We start from the raw sequence: 27,867 nt of genomic DNA, 5'->3' as shown, positions 1-27,867 counted from the left end.
AGAAAAATTTAGACAATGGCTGAGAACCATTATAAATATAACTCATATGCTTCCAACTACGAATGAGCAGGAAGCTTGATTTATCATGCGTCCAAATTTAAAAAATTTAAAAGTTTAAATTATAAAAATTATTGAAACTTTTAAAAAGTTCAAATATTAAAAATATTTAAACTTTACATGATGTTTAAAAATATTATAAATACCTCCACAGAAAGTTTAAAATATTATAAATATTTAAACTCTATAAGAAGTTTAAGTATTATTAATATTTAACTCTAAATTTTTTTAAAAAGTTCAAATATTATAAATATTTAAAATTTATGGGATGTTTAAAAATATTATAAATATTTAAAACATTCAATCGGGATTCGACATGTTATTCATTAACATTTTTTAAATTTCTAAAATTTTCTATATTAAACGACCAATTGAGATCAGACAACTCAATATTTAACATTTTTGAAATTATGTTAAATTTCTTTATTAAAAATACTTATAAATAAGTGTATTTACGTCCCACATTGGTTATAAAATTTTAGAGAATGGCTGAGAACCATTATAAAGAAGACTAATATGCTTCCAACTATGAATGAGCACGAAGCTTGATTTATCAGGCGTCCAAATTTAAAAATTTTAAAAGTTTAAAGTATTATAATTATTAAAACTTTTAAAAAATTTAAATATTAGAAATATCTAAACTTTATAGGATGTTTAAAAATATTATAAATACCTCCATAGAAAGTTTAACATATTATAAATATTTAAACTCTATAAGAAGTTTAAGTATTATTAAAATTTAACTCTCAAAAATTTAAAACATGTTTTTATGTATGACTTTATAGATGATTTGATATTGTTTTATGTAAAATTATCTTTCGGATCAAAGGAAGAAGGATTGACATCGCAAGATCTTGATTTGATGTTGTTTGAGTTAATTTTTGAGGTTTAAAGAAGAAGGATCGATGAAAAGCACACACGTTTTATTAGCTATACATTTCATTTATACATTTATACATATTACTTTCTCTACAAGTAATTTGCAATTTTGTAGTATTAAGGATTTTGGTTTGAAAAGTTTCAATACGTGTTGATCTAAAACCGATTAAGTATACAGGTGAAAGTATCAATAATTGGAGGCATGTAGTGACTAAGTTGGTCCATAAAATTGCACAAATTTTACTAGACAAGAGGTAATGATTATGGTATTAGAGTTTTATGGGTTAACAAACTGTAGTCTTAAAAAAAAGGTTTTAAATGATTATTCAGTGGAAGAATGTGATGAAGCTGGTGAGGAAGAGAAGAAAAAGAGTATAATGAAGAATCGGACGGTAAAAGTAACAATAACATTTATCATGAAAGTTTGACAATGAAAATGATGTGAAAGAATATGAAGAGCAAGAAAACAGTGAAAAACAAATCACAAAGACATAGATGGTGGTGGTCAATTAAATATGAGAAAACAAGATTAATTCATGATTATAAAAATGTTTTGTTTTTCTTTTGATCAGATTTGAATTTTAACACAAGTGACTTTTATATTTTTAAAAAGTAAAATTTTCACAAATTAATTGTAATTTAAGATTTTATATAAGCTAATATTTCATAATTGTCATCAATCATATATAATTTTTACCAAAATATATGAAATAAACACACGCGTAGCGTGGGTTCAAAACCTAGTGATGTAAAAAGAAGAACTAAAACCTAAAAAAATATCTAAACTTTAGTTTAATAAATTGTACTCCCTCCCTTTCAAAATATAGGATGTTTTAGTTAAAACACGCATATTAAAAAATAGTTACTTTTAAAAAATTTAACCAATCATAAACAAGACTGCATAATATAAAATATAAAATTAATCCAAAAATTGCATAGAAAGTTGGAAACATCCTATATTATAAAACAAAAATACTTCTCTAAACATCATATATTATGAAACGGAGTGAGTAATTATGTAAAAGATGGCAAACATGAAAATGATAAAAAAAAAAACAGATATCTACAAAAGGATATTTCTCTTTATACTTTGTTTAAATTATGTACTTCCAATATATAAATAATGTTTTTGAAAGAAAAAATTTTAAAAATATATTTATCTCCAATACTTAAAGGATTTTTTAGAACTGACAGTTTTTCAAAAATATCATTTATAATCAATATGTAAGCATGTGTTACTCTTCAATAGAGGTCCGTGGGTAAAACCCAACAAGCGAATACTTTAGGCAGCAAATGTGTATAAGTAGTTCTAGCCTTTTAGGGGCATGATTTTAAGAAAACGCTAAAAAGAATAATGAAAATTCACAGTTTTCGGGTTTAGTAGAGCGCATCCAAAGATAAACCGGTAATGGCATTTTAGTATTCGTCCAAGAAAGTGTAGAGAGTGTCGTCTTTCTTGGTTTTGCGTCGACTAAGCAACGCCTTGAGTAGTCGCTTGCTCTTGCTAGGTACTTGCTGCTCTGTTTCTTTCTGGTTTTCTTTCTCGAATGCCACCCGGACCGAAGCCGACCTTCTTGGTTCTGATGGATACTGGACAAAAATGTAAAAGAAGAAGAATCAAGAACAGGTTTAAATTGATGAAACAAACAACTTTGTTTGTATTGAATCGAAGCTCTTTTATACCCGTATAGGTGTTATAGATCTGCTCTTGCTTGGTGTCGTTGGTCGGCTGATTGATGCTGACTTCCTAGTAGCTACTGATCCTGATCTTAGTAGCGGAAACCGATGCGGTGAAACTGATATCTTATCTGATATTATATCACACGAAAACATGAATAAAAGATCGTGTATTTAGATTGTAATAAAGCTATATCGGGGTTTTTTACCTTGTTCTTTCTTCGGAATGGTAGAGGTAAATGAAAAGGTTGCTGATCGTTGAGGTGGTAGCCGTGGAGATGAAGTCTGAGATGTCGATTTTCTGAAAAGGTTGAAAACACGGTTAAAATCATCTGGTTTCACATTACCTTTGTGCTTCAAATGTATTTGGTGTTTTTACCTAACAGGTAGTGGAGGTGTTTCCCGGATTGTAGCGCGGACAGCTTTTAAAAGAGTGAGAGAGGAAACCAAACAAGTTAGGAAGAAATCTTGAATCTTGGATTTTGGATTTTGTACCGAGGAAACATAAGAGAAATACTATAAATTACCATTTCGAAATTGGTTCCAATCATCTGCATCCTCTAAACTACTTCCGAAGTACTTAAGCTTTTCAAGATTGGTAGTAGTCATAATCTCACCCGCTGATAAAGAATGCATCTTTTTGCTTGTGAGTCCCGGAAATTGTGTGTGTGAGAGAGAGGAAGAAAGAGAGAATTTTACCGGGTAAGATGTATCGCTTATGGAACTTTGGAGTATCAATCACAAGTGATTGCTGTGAACGTCCTTCATGATCCATATACTCTTGGCACATCCTTAGCCTCTAACCACCATCACATTGTTGTTTTCCAACATTTATAACACACACAAATACAAAAACTCGGTTATCCGAAGAAAAATCAACGTGACAAAGAACCTAAAGTAGGAACCTTTAGGAACATTGATATACCTGTTCGATGCAAGACACTCGAAGTTCAGTCTCAGCTACTTCATCGACTTTTTCATCGATAAAGTCGTTCACTTTATATGTAACAGAGCCTAAATGATCAACTGTATTCACCAGAGCCTTCACGGCATAATCTTTCAGAGTCTCTACAACTCTGCATTAACGTGTAACAACTAACTAGTTAGAAAAAAGGAGCATTTTCAATGACACAATTAATCTTACACTACTCACATCTGCTTTTTATCGTCAGTAGTGTAAGATAGTTCGAAATACTCAGCTGCCGAATACAACTGTGCTCGCAGATTCTTCAAGTCCTGAGCAAAAAAAGCAGTTAAGCTTCAAGAATGTTGAAAAACTAACATATGATTGAACATTGTAACAACTAACAACACTTGGATCTTAATAATCATTTCAATCTTTGTGCTTAATTTCATTCTCCTTCTAATTCAGATTGAGACTTAAAACAAAATTTATGAGAAACAAATGAACTTTTTTACCAAATTCAAAATCTACCTGAAGACCATCAGAAAAGAGCATGGTTTGCTGCATAGAGACCTCATCGTAATTCGATGCTTCGTGGGACTCGGGCATTGTAGCCGCTTCTTCACTCTTTTGTTTCTTATCGACAGAGAGGAAACGGTATTCTCAAGCCTAGCTTTTCCCTGTCACTGTGGAAAAAAGAGAGATAAGAAGAATGCAGATAAAACCTCAATCTTCATAAACCTGTTTCGTTCTATATTTTCCAACAACACTTGAAAAAAGCCACAGTTTAGAAAACTCCTATCTGAAATGCTATAAACAAATAAGAAGATCCAAGCTGTCAATTCATCTAGATAAATATGAGAGAGTAATCTTCTAAGTGAAAGGTAACAAGCAACAAAGATTGTGATATTTTAACCTGAGATTGAAAACTCTATTCAAGAACAGGATCAATTTTATGAGACAAAGCATCCTTTGATTGAGTACAGACTTCTTGATTTACAAAGAAATGTTTACCATTTAAAATAATAAGAAACAAGACTATAGCTTTGATCCACAACTAAATCTAAATAAGAAGAAACAGACAAGAAGAAGAATCCACAAGCTCTCAAAAGTAAAACAATAGTTTGATCTGAAACAAACAAACATATAGATCTTCTTTGAATCTTTTATTAGTAACAGTGCTCTCTATTAAAAGATTATAAAAAATTCCCAGGAAGGAAACTAATGGATTAAACAATACGAAAAACAAAAAGAAGTGAAACTTTTGAGAGTAGTAGGTGCAATGCAAATGTTTATATTTCTCAAGAACAATAAAAAAGACAAAGCTTTATAAGAAACTAAAGCAAAACCCCAATTCAAAATCACTAGCTAAATCCTGAATAAATCGATGAGTTTCCTTCCTATATAGAAGAAACTAATGAACCCAGTAGTACTAGACCAAAAAAAGTTTCGACCTTTCAACTAATTTAAACTGGAATTTTTTTCAGATGATGAGAGTGGAATCAAAACCTGTGGAACTGTGATGGTTCAATTGGGTGTTTCTGCTCGAAGGAGAGATCCAATTCGAAGACAGTAACGGTTTTGACAGAGGAGCAATAGAGGCAAATGTGTATTTTGATTAGGTCGGAGATTTTTAAGGAAGGAAGTGAGCGATGAGTGAGTGTTGTTGGTATTGGTATAGAGAGAACTCAAAACCTCCGACTTTCTTTTTTTTTTTTTTTGTTGTTGAACAAAACACTCAAAACCTCAGAGTCTCAGATTTTAGGCAACTTTTGTCCCCATCATTTGCGGAGAGAAACGCTCGCTCTTTTTGTTCCCCTCGCATTCTGTTTTTTTCCCTTTTCACCCTTTTTGCTATTTATTTTTTGGGAATTTTATTAAAAATGCCACTTTCAAAATAAAATTTATGACAAATGCCACTTTCTAATTTTCTTTTTGAAACTGCCATTTTTTAGTTTTATGGTATTGATAAAAAGACGATTTTATTCTTGAATTAAATCTGAATCAAAAACATAATAAAAAAAGAAATATACAAATTGATATGAATCAATTTTGTCCATCGATGAGTTCATCAGTATTGTCTATCGATTGTTGTTATATGAGAATTCATCTGGGAATTCATCAATGTTGTCCACCGGAGATTTCATCAGTGTTGTCCTTCGATTGTTGTCCTCGGGAAGTTCATTAGTGTTGTCCATCAGGAGGTTCATTAGTGTTGTCTACCAATTATTGTCTCGGGAAATCATCACTCTTGTCCATCGGGAGTTCATCAAAATCAATTGTTGTTTTCGTGGAGCTCATCAGTGTTGTCCACCAGGAAGTTAATCAATCTTGTCCATCAGAAGGTTCATCAGTGTTGTCTATCGGAAAATTCATCAGTCTTGTCCATCTGGGAGGATAAATCAGTGTTGTCCACTGATTGGTTTGAAGAACTGCATGATGGACAATAAAACTTGTGAAAATTGAGTGAACAACAAGTTTAAAAACAAGAAATGGACATATTTACATCCCAGATCTAGTCCATCAAATTTGGTATACCAGATCTGGTCCACCGAAAAAATGGGTTAGATATCAGATCTTGTCCATCAAAGTTATAGAGAGAAGAAAACAAACAGAAGAAACTCAAAAAAGATATGGAGGTTTCCAGAGAGAGAGAGAGATGAAGAAGATGAGTATTGAAGATGAGAGAGATAAGAAATCAAGCCTCGATTCTTAAACGCTTCTTCATTGGTTTGGTCTCCATTATTACAATCAAGTTTCTAGATTTCTCTGATGTGGTGATTTATTTGTTGTTGAAGAAAGAAAGAAAGAAGGGAGAAGAAAAGAGAGAGCAAAAAAAAGATGAGAGATCGAGAGAGAAAGATGAGAGATCTAGAGAGAAAAAAAAAATGATATTTTTGTCATTTTCAATAAATTAAAGTGGGTCCTATGGCATTTGAGAGAAGGAAATAATGAAAGTGACATTGGTGATAAAGATTGTCACTGTCATGGCAGAGTTAACAATTTTCTCTTATTTTTTTTTCTCAAATCAAATTTTCATATTTATGCATTTAACCCCAAATTAAAAAATGTCAAAATTGTGTCATCTACATTTTAATTAATAATGCCATAAACTTGATACATTAACGTGATATATATATCAATTGATATATATGCCGGTGGAAACACTAAACTAATTGAAATTGTAAAATAAACACAAAAAAAATCAAAGATTTAAAACAAGCTCAAAAGAATAACAAACTAGCCAAACTTACTCCCCCCAAACAAAAATCAATTGCTTTTGGTGATAGATCCTGGAAAAGTTACCATCATCTAGTTTTCCAATGTTTGAAGAAGTGGTCAAATATATTTTGTCACAACAGATTTCAGCTGCCTTGAGCCATTGGACCTTGTTCAGCTATACTCAACTTATTATATATGAAAATATTGAAACAAATGCAATGGTAGTTCAATTGCAGTTTCGATGGTATAACTTGTAACAACTAGAAAAAATAGTTATAGAACAGTACATGTAATATTCATGATTGTCAAACAATTAGATGAAATTAGATATAATTCTTTTTTTGGTAAATTAATTTAAAGTATTAATTTCTTTGTAAGTAACAAGCTTATGATCATAACAAATTCAAGTACATTTTTAACACAAATAACTTTTGAGAGAAAAGAGAAAAAAAAAAAAGTGAAAAAAAAAACATGCAATGATTTAAGGTACGCACGTCTTTGGACAGCATGAACTTCTTGATTACTTTTTAAAATGAAAATTATAATTCCATGTTTTTTTCTGTTTGTCAATCTTAGTTAACTCAGAAACATTATCAATCACACACTGCTTTTAAGTAGTAACAAATTTATATCATCAGTTACTTTCCTATCACCAATAAAACTTTTGGGTGCAACTATGCTATTCATTTTCTTTCAATTGCATTATTTGTAATAAGAAGTTTTGAGTCACATATTCAAAGTAGAATTGGGATTTTTTTTTAATTAGACCGTGACATTAAAAACTTGAGATGATGACATGTTCCATTATTAATGTCATATACAATTATGCAACAACGAAAATATATTTCAAACAAGACAATTAACCAACCACGCACATGTAAGTTTTTATTCAAGATTTAAGATGTACTTTGCTTGCTTCTAGTGATCATGCCTCCAACCTCTCTTTCCAAACCCGGTAGGACTTTGACTAGGACTAACCGGCTTACGTCGGATATCAGATTTTGGGTTAGGACTCCTAGGACCGGGGTAACTTGATGTTATTGCTCCACCTGAACTTGACGAATCACAACCTGATCCATTAATCGACCCGTTTTTGGTTGAGGAGTTCCAATACGGCATAAAAGAAGTTCCATGTAGCTTGCCGGTTGTGCCTTGGTCTCGAACTTTAGCCTTCGCAGATGCTGTTGGAGCCATGTAGCTTGGTATATGAGTGGGGCTTTTCCGTTGCTTATGGCTTTGTCTATATGATCCTAAGTCTATATACTCTCGATCGATAAGACCCATTATATTGTCCTTGAAGCTAGTCGGAGTGGTCACGTCCATTTCCACTGTCTTCTCGGATACATCATCAGATGTAGTGGTTGCTGCGGCTGTCGGGAAAGGCGGATACGGAGGTGGATTGTACTGCCCAGGACCGGGAGCCAGGCCATTTTGACGGCCTGTGTATGGCTGAGAAGACATCCAATGGTCAAGCCAATTCCAAGCCCATTGATTTCTATCAGGCCCATTTGTCTCGTCACCATTTGTGTGTTGCATTTGGCGCTTCAATATGAAAACCAAAATCATTATGAACGACGTTTAAGGACCTACAATGCATATCTTTTAGAACAATAAGAAGGAAATAGAATTTAGCAGAAAGTAGAGTGGTGACCAACCTGGTAAGTGTATGCATAAGCAAGAGCCCTCTCCCTTTTCATCATTCCTTCACTCTTCTCTTTTTCCTGTATATTAGACATTAGCTAAAAAGATTCCAACAGTGTAATTACTTAAATAAGAGTACTACGTAAGACATTTCCTCATTACCTTTCCTGGAGTTTGGTACAAGCTGGTTCGGTTCACTTCATGCAGTTTCTTCGGTTTCTCTCGTTCGGTTTGGTGATTCGCAAACCCTATTTAACCATAGAAATTTTTTATGGTCACCAGTACTATTTTTTTTTTTTTTTTTTTGGTCACCAGTACTATAAATGTATATATATTAGGTGATTTCATATGTACTGGAATCATTTCAATATGTACCGTTGTTTGGTTTTCCCATCCCGGACCGCTTCTCTTCTTCCTCAAATTGTTTCTTAAACCGGTCATGAGCCACTTGGAGCCTTCTCGCTCTGACTCGACCTTGGACACGAACCAAAGCTTGCATACATTTCATAGTCATTTGCGCCTGTTTCCGTACATGGTTGCCACGGACCAATGCTTGTAGCCTAACTAGTCCTTTTAAGGCACGAAGTGCTCGTCTCGCCTATAAAAATAAAGACCACACAAACCGGTCATATATATTTTTATAAGATTTCCGGTTTGGCGTTAGTTTACAACTAGAAATAGTTTACATGCATTACTCAATAAATTATGTATACATAGCAAAAGATTCCATTACTACCGGTTCAATCTAAATACCGAAATGAATTTAGTCGGATTGATTCTAAGCTAAAATGCATTTCGATTTTTCTGGAACACATGAGAACCGGTAAGAGTTGATAGTAAAATGGTAAATAGAGATTGATAAAATAACCGAAGGTTAAATTTAGGGATGGAAAAAATACCAAATAACCCCTATAGTGCGATTGGATGAGCACGGCACTATCTTCCTCCGTCTGGCGGTTGTAGCCGGCAAGGCGAACAACTTTAGCGGCAGCTTGTGCAGCTGCAACGGCGGCTTCAGCGGCAGCTGCAGTGGCTATAGCCACAGCCATTGCGTGTTTTCTGTCTCCTACATTGGTTGCTGGAGTAGAAGCTGTGCTCTCGACGTCATGAGAGATCTCCGGTGAGCTTTCCGCCGGGAAATTTTCAAACGACACAACTTCTTGCGTATCGTGTTGCTGCTGCCATCTATCGGCATTATTACTACCAATGTTGTTCTCTCTCTGCATGTATTTAAATCAAAGTGTGACATAATATTAATAGTAGTAATCATTTGATGAACCTTTCCATCTTTATAAGCTTGTTGCCTTATGATCACTTCCTTTTAGTTTTATATTATACGTCCAAAGTAAGTCTACTACTATTTGGCTTTGCACATTACCACTATATAGTAATTTGAGAAACAAAATTGATAGAGATTAACCTAATAACCTAAATTGTACAAAACAAGTATATTGATATATTGACATCTTAGTCGAAACTCAAAACTCAAAATCAAATTCTGTTACTATTTTGTTTTGCAAATGACCCTTTATTCTTTTTGTTTTGATATGCATAACACGGTCATAATTTTAACTAATAAGACGACAATATATATTGAAATTCAGTGAGTTGAGGTTGAGATCGATCCAATGTATAAAGTAAAAAAATGATAAAGATTGTGGGGCTAAACATTGAATAGTGGTAAAAAAAGAACCTATACTATATAGTAATGTGAAGATATATATGTCTATCTATATATATATATTGATACAAGTTGAATAAATTGTATACTATATCTATAGGTGGGGAAATTAAATGGGGTGGAGTGATGGCGAGGGAACAAAGCAATGCACATGAAAATTGGGAGATTGAAAAAAAAAAAAAGTTTTTTTAGGAGTCATGAAAATCATATTTAAATACTCTTATAAGGAGCCTTCTTAGTCTATCTCTTTCACAAGGGGACCAATCTTTTTCGGCTTATAATTAATAAATAGGTACGGTCTAAACATTTACTTTGTGTAACACAACTTGTCATACATTTATAAGATGAAAGTTCGTATAGTTTGCTTTCCCCTTTTAAGCTATAGTATACGTAAATATAGTTTACGAATCCTCATAAAACAGGTACAAAAATAAGAAAATATATGGTTCATTGCAACAAAATAGTTATGTATGTAATTAATATGGAAATTGCTTTCAATCAAGAAGAAAAAGACATTAAAACAAATTTGCTTACTAATGAAGGAGTAGTTATGCGGTCGTATTAGTTATATCTTATCATTCAAGTTAATTATGTTTTGTTAGCACTGCTAGAAATTAAAACGTTATGTATATTTGTAGTTTTATTGTCTCTTTCTTTATGCTATAACAATGGTTTCTTATGAAGATCCTCTTCATGATACTTTTAATAGCCCACTTAATGTTTAATTTTCTCTAACGTATTTGTCATACATAAAAGTATATGTATAAATAACTATTGTGCTTGACAAAAAAAAAAAAAATTAAAGGTGTGATTAGAACCTTTGAATCTTTAGGAGAGGATTTGAAGACTTTCTTCTTCACCGTGGAGAACCATCCACCACTCCCTTTCTTCCCCATAATTTCCGGTAAAACTCTTTGATCGTAAGCGATCTCTTACTAGCTACTACTGAACAATTAATGAAAAATTCTTAATTATGTTTAAGGATTCCAAAAAGTTGCTGTAAATACTGCAATATATAGCCAAACCAATTCACAAAAAGTCAAAACTAGAATGTATAACAATGTAATATTATACCACAACATGCGATCAGTATGTTATATGTGTAAAAGTTAGACATATATATATGTGAATTTAGGAACTTACATGTTTGTGCAATGTGATGATCAAACCATTTGAAGCAATTCTTGAAGTTGAGAGAGAGAGAGAGAGGGAGAGAGATAGAGAGAGAATTTGAAGAGTTGAGAAGAGGTGAGAGATAGAGAGAAGTCACAGAGAGACATAAGTTGAGAAAGAGAGGAGATGTCTCACTCATTTTACCACCGATAATGAAATGAAAATCATTAACGGAGTCACGTGGGGTTCGGTTAAACGCCGTTAAGTGTTTTTACGAAGTTCACGAGGTTTTCTCTACTTTTGTCTTTTCTTATTTTAAGGCCAATCGCCATTTTTTTTCTTTTGTATTGTCTTCTGACATTTGTAATGATCGAATTCTGTATTTATATATTTTGTTATATATAAAAACTATTTTGACTTTTTTTCTTTTAAATTTGTGGACTTGTGGACCTAAGTTCTTTGCACACACAAAAAAAAAAAAAAAACAAAGGTGGACCTAAGTTCTACATTTATTAATTACATATATATATTTCTGATAAGATATATGTATATTTCGGAGATGTAGTAATCAGAGAATTTTTCCAGTTGAAACCGAGACATATATTCAAGAATTTATAGTTATATTCTACAAATAAATTTAGTGCATGATGAGCTAATTATCTTGATTAAATTCAGTTTTGAATAATATTCCTAACTTGTATGTCGGTGAGAAAAAGTTTGAAAATAGATATGATATTATTAACTTATATTTCTCGTTTTATCAGCTAGTTTATTGTCGAAAGAAATTTTGATCACATACATATAACCATTAATAAAGCTATGATTTATATGATTAACATTTGTGACATGAGTATAGATTTATCCGAAACAATATATAAACAAACTGAAAAAAAATGTTTCATACGTTACAAATTACAAATCAAATTACAAATTTGGTTATATATATATATATATTTTACAACATTTGGTTATTGTATTATTAAATGAAAAAGTCGATTGGGCATTTGAAAACTGAGAAGATGAAACGATATCACTTAAGTCTATGTTGAACTGCAACACTTCATCATCTTCATCGATCTCGAGTAGTGGTTTGTGGAGATACAAACTCCGATAAACGGATTTGCTCCAATCCAACAGACACCTCTTTAGTTGTTGATCTTTTTGTGTTTTTTTATCCTAACACAGTTCCTACCTAGTTTTACCACTGCTGTGACTTGTCCACGGTCATGCTCCAAATCAGTTTATTTTTTAATGTTTTTGTTCATCATGTTATTATGTTATTAGAACAATTTAAATTAGGTTTTTATCAATTTACTAAATACCTATTACAGTTGGCAGTCTTGTTCCTCTCGAACACATATTGATAATCTTTTCAAGTATTTACACAAGTTTCCTCACCACAATATTTTCGATTTTCATTCGCACTAAGTATTTTCGTCAATATTTAGAGGAGAAAAAATGCATTAATTTTGCTTTAAAATACTATATGTTTTGCTTTTTTATTGCATATAAATGTACAACATTCCTTCAGTATAATAGAAAGCAAGAATAAAGTATCGAACATCTGGTTTATGATACATCACAACGGATTTTGGATGGCTTTGTGAAAAAAGAAAATGACTCAACGGATTTTGGATGGCTTTGTGCAAAAAGAAAATGACAAACGTATAAGTCTACGATACTGGCAAGTCGCAACAAAGTCTTTCAGTACTTTAATGAGAGTTATCTGAGAAATAAAGAGCATCGTAAGACACCAAAAATGTTTCTACTACTTTTCGAAACACACTGCATGGATCTGACTAAAATGTTTTTGTTACTTAAGTTGTTTTTCTCTTATTGACTATTTCGCTTAAGTCTGGTCGACTATTAAGTTCAAAGTGTTAAGTAATTAATTACATGGTTCATATTTTTTTTTAAGATATTTGTATTTTGAACTGACTCACCTATCTTACGAAATTTGACAAAAATGACACCCAATTAATGTCTTTTTTTTTTAATGTGAACTAAATCAGATTTAAAAGAACAAAAAAACAAATATGACAATGTGCAGTTGTTTTAATAACGGCGACCTAACTTCTTTATGGAGGACCCAAGACCTACACCACTGACCACCTCCAACTCCAAATTGGACCACCACTCGGTTTCACTAATCATATGAGTCTTATATATATACATCCACACGAGTAGCTAAACTGTATTTTATACATGCATCAAAATATTGTTAGAGAGCTGTAATTTTTTTCTAATGTAAATATTGATTAAATTCAACATTTCTTATAAATGTTATAACATATATAATGTAGTATATATATAAAAAACAAGAAAAGAGAATTAAAGACAATAATAATACCAATTCTAATTAGAATCTAGGGTGGAAAAAGGCGATTTAGGGTTTTTGCTTCTCTAGTACGCTTGTATGCCGCCGGAGGCTAATCTGTCGGTGGTCGATGGGTCGGTGGGTGTTGGAGTGGAGGTTGAGGAGGGTGAGATAGATAATAACAAAGTGGCTTCGACGGAGGTGAACGATCGCGAGACTACTGCTACTGTGGAGGACAGTCAGGGTGTAGTTTTGTCTATGGTGATGAAGGATGTCCCTACGGCTTCTCTTCCAGCCCAGGGTGAGTCTGAGAAGTCGGGTGGGCACGTTGTGGCTCCAAAAACAAATGGGTTTCGTTACTTAAAGATTCAGACGAGATGGAGAAGCTGGATCTGCAGACGGAGGAAGTGGATGGAGTGACAAGTTTCCGGATCCCGGATAGTGTGTTTGAGGAGGCTCATCCGTTATGGGAGGATTTCCTGGTTGGAAAGTTTTTAGCAAAGGCCCCTTTTGTGGGTGGGATTCATGCTCTGGTGAATAAGATTTGGACACTGGGGGATCAATCCATAAAAATTGATGTTCATGTGGTGGACAAAACAACAGTAAGATTTCGAATTAAGGATGAACGTACTAGACTGCGTGTCCAGCGTTGTGGTATGTGGAATCTTTGTGGAGTCCCAGTGATACTCACAAAATGGTGTCCTATTGTAGATGCTGAACAAAAGGAAACCAAGTCCATGCCAATTTGGATCATTGTTAAGAATATACCTCCCAAGTATTTCTCCTGGAAGGTGTTAAGTGCAATAACCAGTCCACTTGGTATTCCAAAAGGACTACATCTAGAAACATAAGCTTGTCGTACTTTTGATGAAGCTAAAATATTTGTGGAGGTCGATCTAACAAAGAACCTGCCAAAACAGTTGTCTTTCAAGTCGGATAAAGGTGGTGATACAACGGTGGAGTTTGTCTATCCCTGGTTGCCTCCTCAGTGTTTAGATTGTGCTAAATGGGGTCATGTCCAGTCTGACTGTTTATCAAAACAGATACCAGCGGGGGTTGTAGGTGCAGAGGTAATTTCTGAAAAGAAGGATTCTGAGGGATTTGAGGTTACGGAGACTTCAGTAGATAAGGTAGAGTCTATCTCTATTGTGATTGCAGTCCCAGTAAACAGTGTGTTTCCTGTTGAAGGGCACACAACCCCTCTCGTGGCTGAACCCAGTTTGGTTGGTCCAGGTGAAAATTCTGATTTAGGCTGGAGCACCCCTACCAAGGGGACCTGTAGTCCTCGTAAATTGATAGACAATCCTTCAATGTCTCGCGAGGCTTCGATTACTGCCAACTCTTTCTCCTGTCTGAGTGATAAAGAAAAGTTAGGTGAGGACATTGCAGAACATAGAGATGTTGTGCTACCTGTGGCTGCTGAAACTCGGGTTCTAAAGGATCACACCACTCGTATCGTGTCTGAAGGACATCAATCGGACGTTGGAAGGGTTGAACAACCGATACAACAATCTCTTCCACGAGCTTCCAAGGATGGGCACAAAGTTTTAACTATGAATGGAACACAGAATTCTCGGATTCTACCTCCAAACACGGCAAAAACACGTCAAACTTCCAAAAATCTCTGATGTCAGGGTTTTTTGGAATATTTGTGGCTTTAATAAAAACAAAAAGAATCGAGTAGTGCGGGAATGGCTGAACCACGATCGTTTTGATTTTGGTTGTTTGTTGGAAACAAAGGTAAAAGAGCGGCGAGTTGACCGAGTTTCAACTCTGTTTTTGCCAAATGGTCTCTTAAAACTAACTATGAAGAGCATCGCTTGGGTAGATTGTGGCTGGTTTGACAGGATAACGTGAGGGTTACGCCAATCTACATAACTTCTCAACTCATCATGGTTTCCATCAGTATCGATGACAAACAAGATTTTTTTGTAACCTTTATTTACGCTTCTAACTTGGTGGCTGAAAGGAAGACTCTTTGGTCGGATCTTCAACACCATAATGACTCTCCTCTGTTTCGCAATAAGGCATGGCTTATTGAAGGGGATTTCAATGAAATTTTGGAGAATGAGGATCACTCGCTTTACACTTCATCTCCAATGGGTCCTCCTGGTATGAGAGACTTTCAGGATTGTGTTCGACACTGTGAACTCACTGATATGAGTTATCAGGGTCAGAGGTATACATGGTGTATCAAGAGGGAAGATGGTGTCATCTGTAAAAAATTGGATCGAGTACTAGTTAATCAGCAGTGGCTTCAGCAGTATAGGAATTCTTACTTTGTATTAGAACCTGGTGGTTGTTCCGATCACCTCAGATGTCGGATACACATCTCGGAGGAGACTCCACGGGTTCAACGTCCGTTTAAATTTGTCAATGCAGTGGCGACGCATCCGGATTTTCACCAGGCACTAGCGGATAAATGGAGAGAGTCTCCACCACTCTTCCATTCAACCTCTGCTATGCACCGATTCTCAAAGTCTCTAAAAGGACTTAAACCTTTGATTCGAAACTTGGGGAAACAAGTGGTTGGTACCATCATTAAACGAACCAAAGCAGCTTACACTCGTCTATGTGACTTGCAACAGGCAACAATGGCAAATCCTTCTTCACAAGCGGTGCGTGAGGAAGCGGAAGCCTTTGCTAAATGGCGACCTCTATCCGACATAGAAGAACGCTATCTCCAGCAAAAGGCAAAACTTCACTGGTTAAAGGTTGGGGATCAGAATAATAAGGCTTTCTACGCTTCTGCCAAACTTCGAGAAATAAGAAACAGCATTAAAGAGATTCAGCAGGATGATGGGAGTGTTGTAGTACGCAGGATCAAATTAAGGTCGAAGCAGAAGATATTTCAAGGAATTCCTCTCCTTTTCTCCTACTGATTATAAAGAATGGTCTTATGAGGAGCTTGCAGATATCCTGCAGTTTAAATGTGGTGAGCAGGACAAGTCCTCTCTGACGAAAGAGGTGACAAAAGAGGAGATTCAGAAAGTGTTATTTGCTATGCCAGTAAATAAATCTCATGGCCCTGATAGTTTTAACATGGAGTTTTTCAAAGAATCATGGTCAGTAATAGGGGAGGATTGTGTAACTGCTATCCAATCCTTTTTCCAGACTGGATTTCTACCGAAAGGTGTAAATTCTACCATTCTAGCTCTCATCCCCAAGAAGAAGAAAGCACAAGTCATGAGAGATTACCGACCAATTTTGTGTTGTAATGTACTGTACAAGATTATTTCAAAGATCCTAGCGAACCGACTCAAGCCCTTACTACCAAAGTTCATCTCTCCCAATCAATCAGCATTTGTCAAAGATAGACTACTCTTGGAAAATCTTCTCTTGGCAACTGAAATTGTCAAAGATTACCACAAGTATGACATTTCTCCAAAGTGTGCTATGAAAATAGACATTTCCAAAGCCTTTGACTCAGTTTAGTGGGGTTTCCTTCTCAACACACTGCAAGCTATGGATTTCCCAGAAAAGTTTGTCCACTGGATCAAGATCTGTGTAACGACGGCCTCTTTTTCAGTCCAGGTTAATGGTGAGCTTGCAGGTTATTTTGGTAGCAGAAGAGGGCTTCGCCAGGGCTGTTCTCTTAGTCCATACCTTTTTGTCATCTGCATGAATATCCTCTCAAGCAAGTTGGATAAGGCTGCAAAGGATGCTAAATTCGTTTATCACCCAAATTGTAAGTCATTGAAACTCACTCATCTATGTTTCGCTGATGACTTGATGGTCTTTCTCGATGGCCAAAAGAGCTCTGTTGAGGGTGTTTTAAACGTTTTTGATGATTTTGTCGTACACTCTGGGTTGAAAATCAGCATTGAGAAGTCTACTATCTATACATCTGGTATTGCTCTAGATAATCGAGCAGAGATTCTCCAGCAGTTCCCATTCGCTTTTGGCCTCTTACCAGTCTGATACCTTGGTCTTCCCCTTCTAACAAAGAGAATGACTGCAGAGGATTTCCTCCCTCTCACGGAGAAAATTCGTTCACAAACTAGCTCATGGACTGCACGGTCTCTCTCCTTCGCAGGGAGACTGCAACTCATTCGTTCTGTCCTCTTCAGCACAATAAATTTTTGGCTCTCTGCTTTTCGACTACCTAAAGGGTTTATTGTAGAAGTCGACAGGTTATGTTCTGCGTTTTTGTGGTCCAGTCCGTCTTTGAACTCAAAAAAGGTTAAGGTCGCCTGGTCAGATGTTTGCTTGCCAAAAAGTGAAGGTGGTCTAGGCCTTCGCTCCATAGAGGAGGCAAACAAAGTCAGTATGCTCAAGCTGATATGGAGGTTACTCTCTGCAAAAGACTCCTTATGGGTGAATTGGGTTAAGCGACATCTCATTTGCACGGGTTCACTGTGGTCGGAAAAAGGACATGCTTACTCAGGTTCTTGGATTTGGAGGAAGCTTCTTAAATACAGAAACATAGCAAAGCAGTTCCATCGGGTTGAGGTGCGGAAGGGAAGTTCCACCTCCTTCTGGTTTGAAGCCCTCTCGGCTGCTTATATGATAAACTTGCTGACAGGGGTCCTATCGATCTTGGAATCCCGCTAAATGGTACGGTGGCTGATGCTATGGACAGCACCAGGAGAAGGTCTCACAGACAACCTCTGCTCAATCTTGTGGAAGAGGAGATACGGAAGTGTCAAAATTTGCGTTTTCAGGGAGAACAAGATGTGGTTCTCTGGAAAGGGGAAAATGACAATTTTTGCAGCAAATTCCTGACTAAGGCTACCTGGTCTCAAATCCGTGAAGTAAAACCAGTGATGGAGAGTCACAAAGCCATCTGGTTTCCTTTTGTGACACTAAAATTTGCCTTCATCACCTGGTTAGTGGTGAAAAATAGAGTCTCAAAAGGGGAGAGAATGCCGGCTTGGAATGCAAATACTGATGTGAGCTGTGTCTTCTGTCGACATCCACTGGAAACAAGAGAGCATATATTCTTCTCATGCCCTTATTCTCAAAAGGTGTGGAAAGAGCTAGCTGAAGGTCTACGTATCAACCTATTCAGATGTTATCTCATTACTACTGGGAAACTCGTTAGATAAGGCAACAAAGTTCCTGTTGGGATATACTTTACAGAACACGATCCATTCCTTGTGGAGGGAGCGAAACACACGACGACATGGAGACACTCCAGCTCCGGATGTAAAGCTCATCAAACTGATCGATCAGAACGTTCGAAATCGCCTCCTCACCATTGGAGGAGGATACCTTCTTCAGCCATGGTTTGCTGCAAGACTCCTTTGAGACTATTGTTTACACTAGCTTCTACTTGTATTTTATTTTGAAAAGTATCACAAAAGCCATGTAAAACGTTTTTTCTTTTTCCTCTTTTGAATATAATTTAACATTTATTCAAAAAAAAAGTATATATAGCATTTCAAGGGGGAAAACATAACATCATGTCACATGTTTTGTTGTATGGAAAGCCGCACGGCGTTCGACAATATCTATACACACATAGACAGTTCTCCGTACGAACCTAAAGCATGTCGAAACCAGTTATATAAGATGAAAAACTGGTGTGACATAAATCGTATCGGTATCGAACTCAGAATACAAAAGTTACATAGTCAGGCTCATAAAGGAAAAGTATGAAGCACATATCCAAAGCTTTATTGGGCCTTTCATTTTTGCCAACACTGTCTTGGACGACACAATACTTTGCTAACGACTAACTTGAATTAAATTTTGACAAAAAAAAAAAAACTTGAATTAAATTAAAACTAGGATTTAATCAGCGATACACCGCAGGACAATAATTTTATTTTTAAAAATTTAAAATTTATATTGTATTTATTTGTTATTTTATTAATGTTAAAAATATAAAATTTTACACGTCTTTGATATAAGTATTCAAAGTATAGGATTTTTGTAGTGTTTTCAAGGTTTTAACTCGTGTGGTATATGTATAGTCTAGTAATACATTTATATACTGGTACATATCTAAGGGCATCTCCAATGGTCCTCTATTTTTGCCTCTATAATAGAGGAACTCTATAATAGAGGTGAGTTTTACTCCAATGGTCATCTATTCACCTCTAAAATAGATATTGCTATTTTTTCCTCTATTTATAGAGGAACCCTATTTTTTTACAAAGGTTCCTCTATAAATAGAGGAATCTCTATTTTAGAAGTGAGAATAGAGAACCATTGGAGTAAAACTCACCTCTATTATAGAATTCCTCTATTACAGAGAAAAAAAATAGAAAAAACCATTGAAGATGGTCTAAAAGTGTTTAAAAAAAAAACAATTCCACTTAACTCCCTATATGGGATTAATGCCAACCCGTCTCACCAAAATCAAAATAAGATTTTGCGTAAAAAAAAGAATCAAAATAAGTTTTTTTATCAAGTTTAATTATGTTAATTTTTTTACCAAATTAGCATATTTTTATAGTTTATAATTTTTCCATGTCAATATATATAGTTTATGATAATTAATATAATTTTTTTTTGGTAATTCCTCAAAAAATAAAAAATAAACCAAATTATATGGGGTTTTGAATATATGTAATGTGACGTTTTATAATTGGATTTTCGGTTTAGGAAATATATTAATGTTAATATAATTTTGGAGATTGTAAACTTTTGTTATGGAAAATCTGTTGTATATCATTTAAATTTGAGAGATTCTAGCATCCATAAAAATAGTTTTGGAGATTTAATGGGTTAAAACTTTAATGGGTAGAGTTGTTTTTGGAAAAATCGGAATGTATAGATGTTGTTAAGATTTTATGGCAATAAATATAACAAATGTTGGTCAATTTAAGAAAGTTTAGTATTTGAGTTTCTCTGCAATGTTATTTGTGGAATTGTTTTAGGGGTTAATGTCATAAAAAAAAAAAATTAAATAAGTAAAATTTAAAGGGCATAAACCAAAATGTACTTCAAAATATTAATATAAATACATATTTTTTCTTTTGACACCTGAAACTTAATTGATGTACTAGTTTTGGTATCAAAAGATGAAATACAAAGCTCAAAGAAAAGAAATTTAAGTTGGTGGACGATATAAAAGTCCCCAAAATTGTGAAGTGACCTCAGTATAGTGGCCAAAGGTAAGTCCTTAATGCACAATGCACCATCACACCCGGGATCGAGTCCCGCTCCCTACGAATGTAGGGATTAGGCTAATGGGCCGGCCTGTTGTGGCCCAATGGTTGAAAAAAAAATTTCCCCAAAATTATAGCTGGTGGAAAACATAATTTTTTCCTAATTTAGGCTTAACCGAAGGAAACAAAAAACACTAAAACAAAGTGAAAAACTTAAACTTAAAACTAAATGGAACAAACCTTTAAACTAAAAACATAAGAAATTACCTTAAAACCTTACGAAATACACTAGTCTTCAAAAATAAGAAGAATTCTTCTCTATAATACATACATACTAGGTTTTCACCCGCGGGACTAAATTATAAATTAATGTATTTTAAATAATAATTTTTAATTTATTTAGCTTTCAAATTCTTAATTAATTAAATTTTATCTAATTAATTTATAATTTTGTTTAGAATATTCTTTTTTCTTTTTCTTACGTTTTATATAATTTATAACCTAATTACATTAAATTTGTTATTAGATAGAATATCAAATTTTAAAACACTTAGTTTTGTTTTTTATAATTAAACAGAGGTATATGCCTATATGGTATGTTAGTGTATATTTTTATGTTTATACATTTTTTTTTTGGAATATTAAGAATGTGTTGTAGTATGTGTAATGTTTTGTAATTCATATACTAAATAATTTATAAGTTAATTTTCTAAACTATGACTACAAATCTATAGTATATGAAATAAATTAATAGTTTTAGTATTGGCTCTATAGTCCAAACCCGCCATGATAGGCGGATCATGCAAGATGTTCAAAGATTTTTAATCCGCAAAAACTTATCATACGAAACCCGTGAAAGTAAAATATAGTATGTGAGGCTAAAAGTCATTTTTTATCAAATCAGTTTTTCAAATTTTTAAAGAACAATACCTCTTCACTCACCTCCTTATAAAAGAAGGAAATAAAATCTGTATACATTTACAATTATGTTTGTTACCTTTTAAAATACTTAGTTTCTATTAAAAAAAAAATCAAATATAAGTAGAATTAATTTGTTTATTACATTAATTATTTAATGTCAATGGCATGCCTGTAAATAAGTTCTAACTTTAGGATTTATTTCATAAATGTCTACAAAAATGTATATATAGATGAGGTTTACCAAAAATATCTATGATTAGTCCGATAACATTAGCCACCTCTTATCAACACGAGAGCTGCTTTTTTTCAAATCCAAAAACAAAGCTTTCGTAATTTGATGAAGAAAGACAAATTAAAATTAAAATACACCAAGAAAAATATATTTTAATCAAAAAGGATAAAAATTTTGAGAAATTAGCCGAATCTGCCATGAACAGTGACAAACTTTCTCAGCTATGCCACTTACGAGAACTTCTTTTCTCGCCTGCCACACATGAGTTGTAAGAAGACCCTTATGCCTTTTTTCCATCGTACGCGAAATTTATGCATTTTAATATGAGATATTTTATTTTTATTTTGTGTTTTGAGGGAGGTGACATAAAGTAGGAAGAGCAGTTAATTGCTTCATCGGTAAATGCAATACTTCGGCGAGACAAACCAATGGTGACTTTTAATAATTTTGACTCTCTCTCTTCTCATAATTCCGACTTCCCCGAGCATCGACTTTTCATCTTCTGAAAACAATTGAACAAACCGTTTGACTGAGCGTTTGTGAGTGATGAATTTCTTCATCAAAACACTTCTACGAGCTAATCCTCCGGCTCCACCTCCATCTGCCGCTATAGGGGAAGCCCCGAAAACTAGTTCCAGTGTTCAAAAACCTGACGCTTGGTATGATAGTGAACTAATTTGCTTTTTTTTTGGCTTTATGTTGTCGCGTACTTACCTTCTACCCTTGCTTTAATTCGTTTCAGTGTTGAGTTAGATGCGCCCGTTCTTAGAGCTGGAAATCTGGCCGCCGCCGCCGTTCATAGGTAAATCAGTTGTCTACCAACAAAATCTTGTCTCCTTTGTTTGGCGTTTTGTGACTTTTTACACAAAACACTTTGTTACATTCTGCAGGACAACCGATCTGGTAGACAAGAGCCAACATCCCAGGTTTTGTCCACTAATGTTATTTTCCTTCGACATATTAGGTAGACCATATATGTTAGGTCGATTTCGGTTGTTTTGTAACATAAATGTTGTCCACCCTACATGTCATCTGAGGCTGAGAACCTGATCCAACATCATAGGTACCCGTCCAACATTAAAATCCCATAATTAATATGGTCCACCATATCGGACTACCATTTCCAATTTTGGTCCACTTCTAATAACACACGCTGTCCATCGTACAAGTTGTCTCATCTGATGGACCAGATCCAAAATATCAGGTTCTTGTCCACCACATCTAACATTCTTAGTTTTTTTCTACTGTTTATTTTGTATGTTAACCAAAATAATTTCCAAACTATGTATCTCTGGAGAATGGTGGACCAAATACATCATAATAGACGATTGTCCACAATTAACATGTTCTTCGGTTGGGTAGTTCATATCACTCGAGTCTGAAGAACTTGTTTATTGTTCCGCTCGGGTCTGATGAAGAAGCAAGCACTGGGAATGGTCTGTCTCTTGTCATTGACAACCAAATCCAACAGTCAAGGTATATGTCCATCATCATTATGTCATTCCTTTCGTTGGAGGGATCATATTTGTTTGGTCTATTACTAAAAGTTAACAGGATGCTCTGGAAATGTTGTGCTTCCGGTGGACCAGATCCAACTGCCAAGGTATATATGTCCACCATTATTGTCTGTGTTGTTCGTCCGTTTGAGTGGATCATATCCGGTTGGCCCATCTGAATCAAGAAGCAAAAAATCTTCCTATTGCAGGTCTCATGATGACGCAGGTCCATCTGGGAAGGTTGATCCTTTTGTGGACCAGAATCAACAGTCACGGTATATGCCCATCAGTATTATGTCATTTTTTTTGTCTTTTTGTTTGGTCCATTACTAACAACATACCATTTAATGTTGTGCCTTCGGTGGACCACATCCAACAGCCAAGGTAGATGTCCATCTCCTGGTGGACAATTGTTGTCATTTTTGTTTGACAAACATACCGACGTCTTGATCCCGCAATTGCTCATCTAGCTCTATCCCAGGTCCAAACCCTATGAGTTCCATTGCCCTCTCCACCCTTCCTTTGTAAAGATCCCATTCAGGTAGGTATTCTTTGTTAATCTATTCTTTCCACTCATCAAAATTATAATCAGGCTCATCCTCAGAGCCCCCAAATGCTTCACCTCCTAGGTCAGCGTAATCTAACATCTCGGCTGGACCCTCATACTCTTCTATATATCAAGGGTGAAGTTTCTGTCAAGTTTCTCAATATTGAGCCCGATGGACCATTTGCCTCTTCATACAACTCAACTAACATGTCCACTACATCCTATTAATTGTCCCCCTTCACAATGTTTCCACGAGTATTAGACCCTTTTGCAATATCATCAACTGATGTCTTCGAATTCACCTTCCTCTTTTTCCTTGGTTTGATCTTCTCTTCCAATCCTTTCCTCTTCGCATTCTTCACTACAACAAAAAGGCAATATTGTTACCAATTTAATAGTCACAATTTCTCAATATTCAGTCACAAACGTTTTATTGTGACAAAAATGACACCAATTTCTCTATGTCACAATAAAATGGTCACAACTGAGTGTAAGTCACAAAAAAGTCATAAATAATTGTGACGTTTTAGAGTAACAATTTGTCACAAGTTGTGACGATAATTAAATAGTCACAAAAAGACACAAATTATTATTGTCACAAATAGGACACAGAACATGACCCAAAAAGTGTCATATATTTGTTACAAATTATTACTATTTTAAGTCACTAGTTAGTTACTTTTTTCCACCAAAATACGATCACAAACTGGACACAATTAGTGACTCGATTAGAGACACACAACAGTCACAATTTATTAATTTATTTATTATTTATTTTTAATTTTATCACCACAATTTGTTATTTATTTGTGACATTTTTCACGTTCCTAGGATTCCTTTTTTCTTTCTTCTTTTTTAAATTAAATCCATTCATCATATTTAAACAAACATATAATTATAGATTAAATCATGAAAACTAAAAATAATAAGGAAACTATAATATATAAATAACAAACTAACACCCAAATACAAAGTTGATACATAAACACAACTGAAAGGAAATACAAACCAAACACAAAGTTAATCCATAAACACAACTGAAAGGAAATATAAACTGAACCATACTAAATATAAGTACAAACCATAGTAGTTAGATAAATGTGGATGGTCTTGGTAGTGGAGTTGGATTTAGACATTTTGACTTGCAAAAGATTCAACAAGTTTCTCCATAGCTTCAAGTCTTTTCTGGATTTGCTGATTTTCTTCAAGACTTTTTTCAGATCAGTCTCCATCTCTTTCATCCGATGTGTTATCGTCTCTACTTCTTCATCAGATTGTTGTACACTTGAAGAGGCACCTACATATGGTAAAACATCACTAAGCGCTCCAAGTCCAAAGATATGACCTTGTTTAGATGATCCATCAGCCTAGAAATAAAAACCAAATATATAAGCTGCCATACACCAAACCAATACAACACACACAACTCACGCCAAACTAATACACCACCATATGTAACTCAAACAAAAAAATAAAACACCACACGTGATTCACAGTTCCATGGTGACTAACAAATTTGATCCACCCTAATAATGTATATGGCTGAACCTCAATATACTAATCACAAATATATAATCTCAAAAAAAACTTTAAGAATTTACGGTTTTGAAACGTTACCTTGATATAAATCTCATTTTTCTCATTTTTGTCAAGATTTTCAGCTGTCACATTCTCTTCACCAGAAGATTCAAGTTGTTCCAAGCGTTCTTGTACATGATTTTCATAAGTTTTTGCGACCAATTGTGCTCATTGATCAACATAGGTTCTGTCAGGCTTTTGATGTGTTTTCTTCATCACAGCAATAAAAGAGTAATCTTCGTTGTTTGCTTCCTATAAACAAAACAATAAAACTAAGTGAATAATACAAAAATGATCATGAATATATATTAAAAGTGATAAAAAAATGCAAGCATTACCAAAGCAGCTTGAACTTTGACATACAAACATGAACCTGCTAGATGAGAATGTGGGCCTAAACCATTGCGATAAGACATTCGAGAAGCACGAGCCTTCTCACTGGTTCTTTGTGTTTTTTTCTCTCTTTGTTTATGAGTCAAGTGGTCTACGTCTAAAGCTGTAATACACTTCTCCACTATTGATGATTTTAATTTTTCTATGGTTAGAACTTTATTCATATAACAATCTTTTTTGTAGGTGTTAGCTTATTTTTCGAGATATATATGCAAGAACTATACACAAAGATGGTGTTGCGATGCTGCAAAATAATATATGTATGGTTCTTTGTAATTTGGAGAAGATATTTCCTCCATCCTTTTTCGATGTTATGGAGCATTTGGTGATTCACTTGCCACACGAAGCTAGTCTTGGCAGACGTGTGCAGTTTAGATGGATGTATTGTTTTGAACGATACATGGGCCATCTAAAGAAAAAAAGTGAAAAATAAGGCAAAAGTAGAAGGATCGATTGTTGAACAATACATCAACGAAGAAATTTCTACTTTTGGTACTTATTACTTTGAACCACACATAAAAACAAAACATCAAACAGGAAATCGACACTATGATGGAGGTAATCAAGACAATACTCATGAGTTTGATGGAATTCCAGCTATATTTTCTCAGACAGGGAGGGGCAGTGGTAAAGAAATACAGATATGGCTCCAAGATAAAGATTATCATATTGCACATACATATACTTTGCGAAACTGCGATCAATTAAGATCATTTGAAAGGTATGTAAAATTAATATACACATATGAACTTTAATTTATATATTAGTAGATTGAGTGTAATAAATCATAATTTTTTTTCATGAATTTATATTTATATAGGTTATTTGGTGAGAGCATAATTGCGACTAATCATGGGATTACTGAAAACAATTTAACCTAGCTTAGAGAAAAAAACATATTCAAGCTGGTTACAAAAACACGTAAGTGTTTTTTTAATAAAATAAAATATGTGCATGTATCTTTGATAAGCTTATATTATACATGATTTTTTTTATAAGCTTAAAATATGTGCATGTATTCGTTGTTGTTGAATATACATGATTTTTCTTTTAAACAGGTGGAAGATACCTCGAACAATAATTCATATCCAAAGTGGTTGTTGAGTCTCGTTCATGGTCCAATGGTTCAAGTTACTTGTTGGCCAATGTATTTTTGTCGTGGATATATATTTCAAACATATGATCATGGGAAAGACAAAAATAATGCCAATTATGGAGTTTGTGTGAAAGGTGTAACATCTTCCGGCTCAAGTGAAAAAGCTGCTGAGTTTTATAGAGTATTGAAAGAGATTTATGAGCTGCATTCTCCAGGACCAGTTGATCTTAAAGTCATGGTTTTCAAATGTGATTGGTATGATTCAACCATTGGGAAAGGTATACGAAAAAACAAGTTAGAGATTATTGATATTAATGCTAAAAGGCATTATCAAAAGTAAGATCCTTTTGTTTTGGCTTCACAAGCAGATCAGGTATGTTATGTTCCATATCCACGAATGACTCAGCCAAAAAAAGATCAACAATGGGAAGCAGCAATTATGATACAGCCGAGAGGAAAAGTATTGGTCAACCAAAATCTGGATTTCACTACACTTCAACATGATAACGATAATTCTGTTGTCCAATCTGATTCATTGCACGTCGAGACACTATTATATCCAGATGGTCAACCAGAACATCTTGATGATCCAATACTAGAAGAAGAAGTTGGATTAGACGCTGAAGATGGGAATTCTGATATTGAATTAACTACTGACGACAAATGTGAGTAATAATTTTCAGATTGTTTAATGTCATTTGTACTCTTTTGAAAAAATTGTATTTTCAGTTTTTTTTTTTACTTTCCAATATTGAAACTATTTTCTTATTTAATTAATTGGAGTCACAAAAGTGGTAATAACTATGTCACAATTTATTACTAAACACAAAGGTAACTAAAATAGTGACTAATTGTGACAAGGTAGTTACAAAATATTTGTAACTAAAAGTAACGTAAATATAGTCACAAAAATCGTATAATTTAGTTACAAATCCGTCTTTATATTTGTGACTAAATATTTTGTAACAAATTTGACATAATTAGTGACCAAAATAAGTTACCTCTGAGTCAGTTATAATATTATAACTAAATAATGATATATTTATGACCGTTTT

General features: G+C 34.2%; 2 protein-coding genes, 1 long non-coding RNA gene and 2 pseudogenes across 6 annotated transcripts; 1 reads left to right on the top strand and 4 right to left on the bottom strand.

Moving 5' to 3' along the window:
- Positions 1 to 2,130: 2,130 nt before the first annotated feature.
- LOC104711434 (protein ABIL2) lies at positions 2,131 to 5,345 on the bottom strand. The gene is made up of 10 exons (XM_010428135.3): positions 5,027 to 5,345; positions 4,049 to 4,203; positions 3,767 to 3,849; positions 3,539 to 3,689; positions 3,313 to 3,412; positions 3,141 to 3,233; positions 2,993 to 3,035; positions 2,823 to 2,914; positions 2,620 to 2,744; positions 2,131 to 2,526 (listed from the first exon to the last, which is right to left on the bottom strand). Exons 2-10 carry the CDS (start codon positions 4,124 to 4,126, stop codon positions 2,353 to 2,355), a joined length of 939 nt encoding a protein of 312 aa, XP_010426437.1. The 5' UTR covers positions 4,127 to 4,203; positions 5,027 to 5,345; the 3' UTR covers positions 2,131 to 2,352.
- Positions 5,346 to 5,482: 137 nt separating this feature from the next.
- LOC104711433 (uncharacterized) lies at positions 5,483 to 6,438 on the bottom strand. The gene is made up of 2 exons (XR_002033447.2): positions 6,056 to 6,438; positions 5,483 to 5,949 (listed from the first exon to the last, which is right to left on the bottom strand). It is a non-coding gene; the product is annotated as an uncharacterized LOC104711433 (long non-coding RNA).
- Positions 6,439 to 7,458: 1,020 nt separating this feature from the next.
- On the bottom strand, positions 7,459 to 11,546 carry LOC104711432 (protein IQ-DOMAIN 21). Of its 4 annotated transcripts, none has more exons than XM_010428132.2 (7): positions 11,205 to 11,546; positions 10,880 to 11,006; positions 9,280 to 9,600; positions 8,756 to 8,978; positions 8,543 to 8,628; positions 8,395 to 8,460; positions 7,459 to 8,281 (listed from the first exon to the last, which is right to left on the bottom strand). In XM_010428132.2, the coding sequence occupies exons 2-7, from the start codon at positions 10,955 to 10,957 to the stop codon at positions 7,658 to 7,660; spliced, it is 1,398 nt and encodes a 465-aa protein (XP_010426434.1). In that variant the 5' UTR covers positions 10,958 to 11,006; positions 11,205 to 11,546; the 3' UTR covers positions 7,459 to 7,657. The 4 variants fall into 4 exon arrangements, with proteins under 4 accessions (XP_010426434.1, XP_010426435.1, XP_087323337.1 ...); XM_010428133.3 differs by having other exon boundaries at positions 10,880 to 11,003; positions 11,205 to 11,527; XM_087467211.1 differs by having other exon boundaries at positions 8,115 to 8,325; positions 11,205 to 11,530.
- Positions 11,547 to 13,590: 2,044 nt separating this feature from the next.
- LOC147938775 (uncharacterized) lies at positions 13,591 to 18,741 on the top strand (annotated as a pseudogene).
- Positions 18,742 to 24,855: 6,114 nt separating this feature from the next.
- Positions 24,856 to 25,880, bottom strand: LOC147938774 (uncharacterized; annotated as a pseudogene).
- Positions 25,881 to 27,867: the final 1,987 nt, after the last annotated feature.

The sequence above is a fragment of the Camelina sativa genome, chromosome 9 (genome assembly GCF_030686135.1).
Source record: "Camelina sativa cultivar CO46 ecotype springtype chromosome 9, ASM3068613v1".
Taxonomy (NCBI): Eukaryota; Viridiplantae; Streptophyta; class Magnoliopsida; order Brassicales; family Brassicaceae; genus Camelina; species Camelina sativa.
This window is presented reverse-complemented; position numbering and strand designations above follow the sequence as displayed.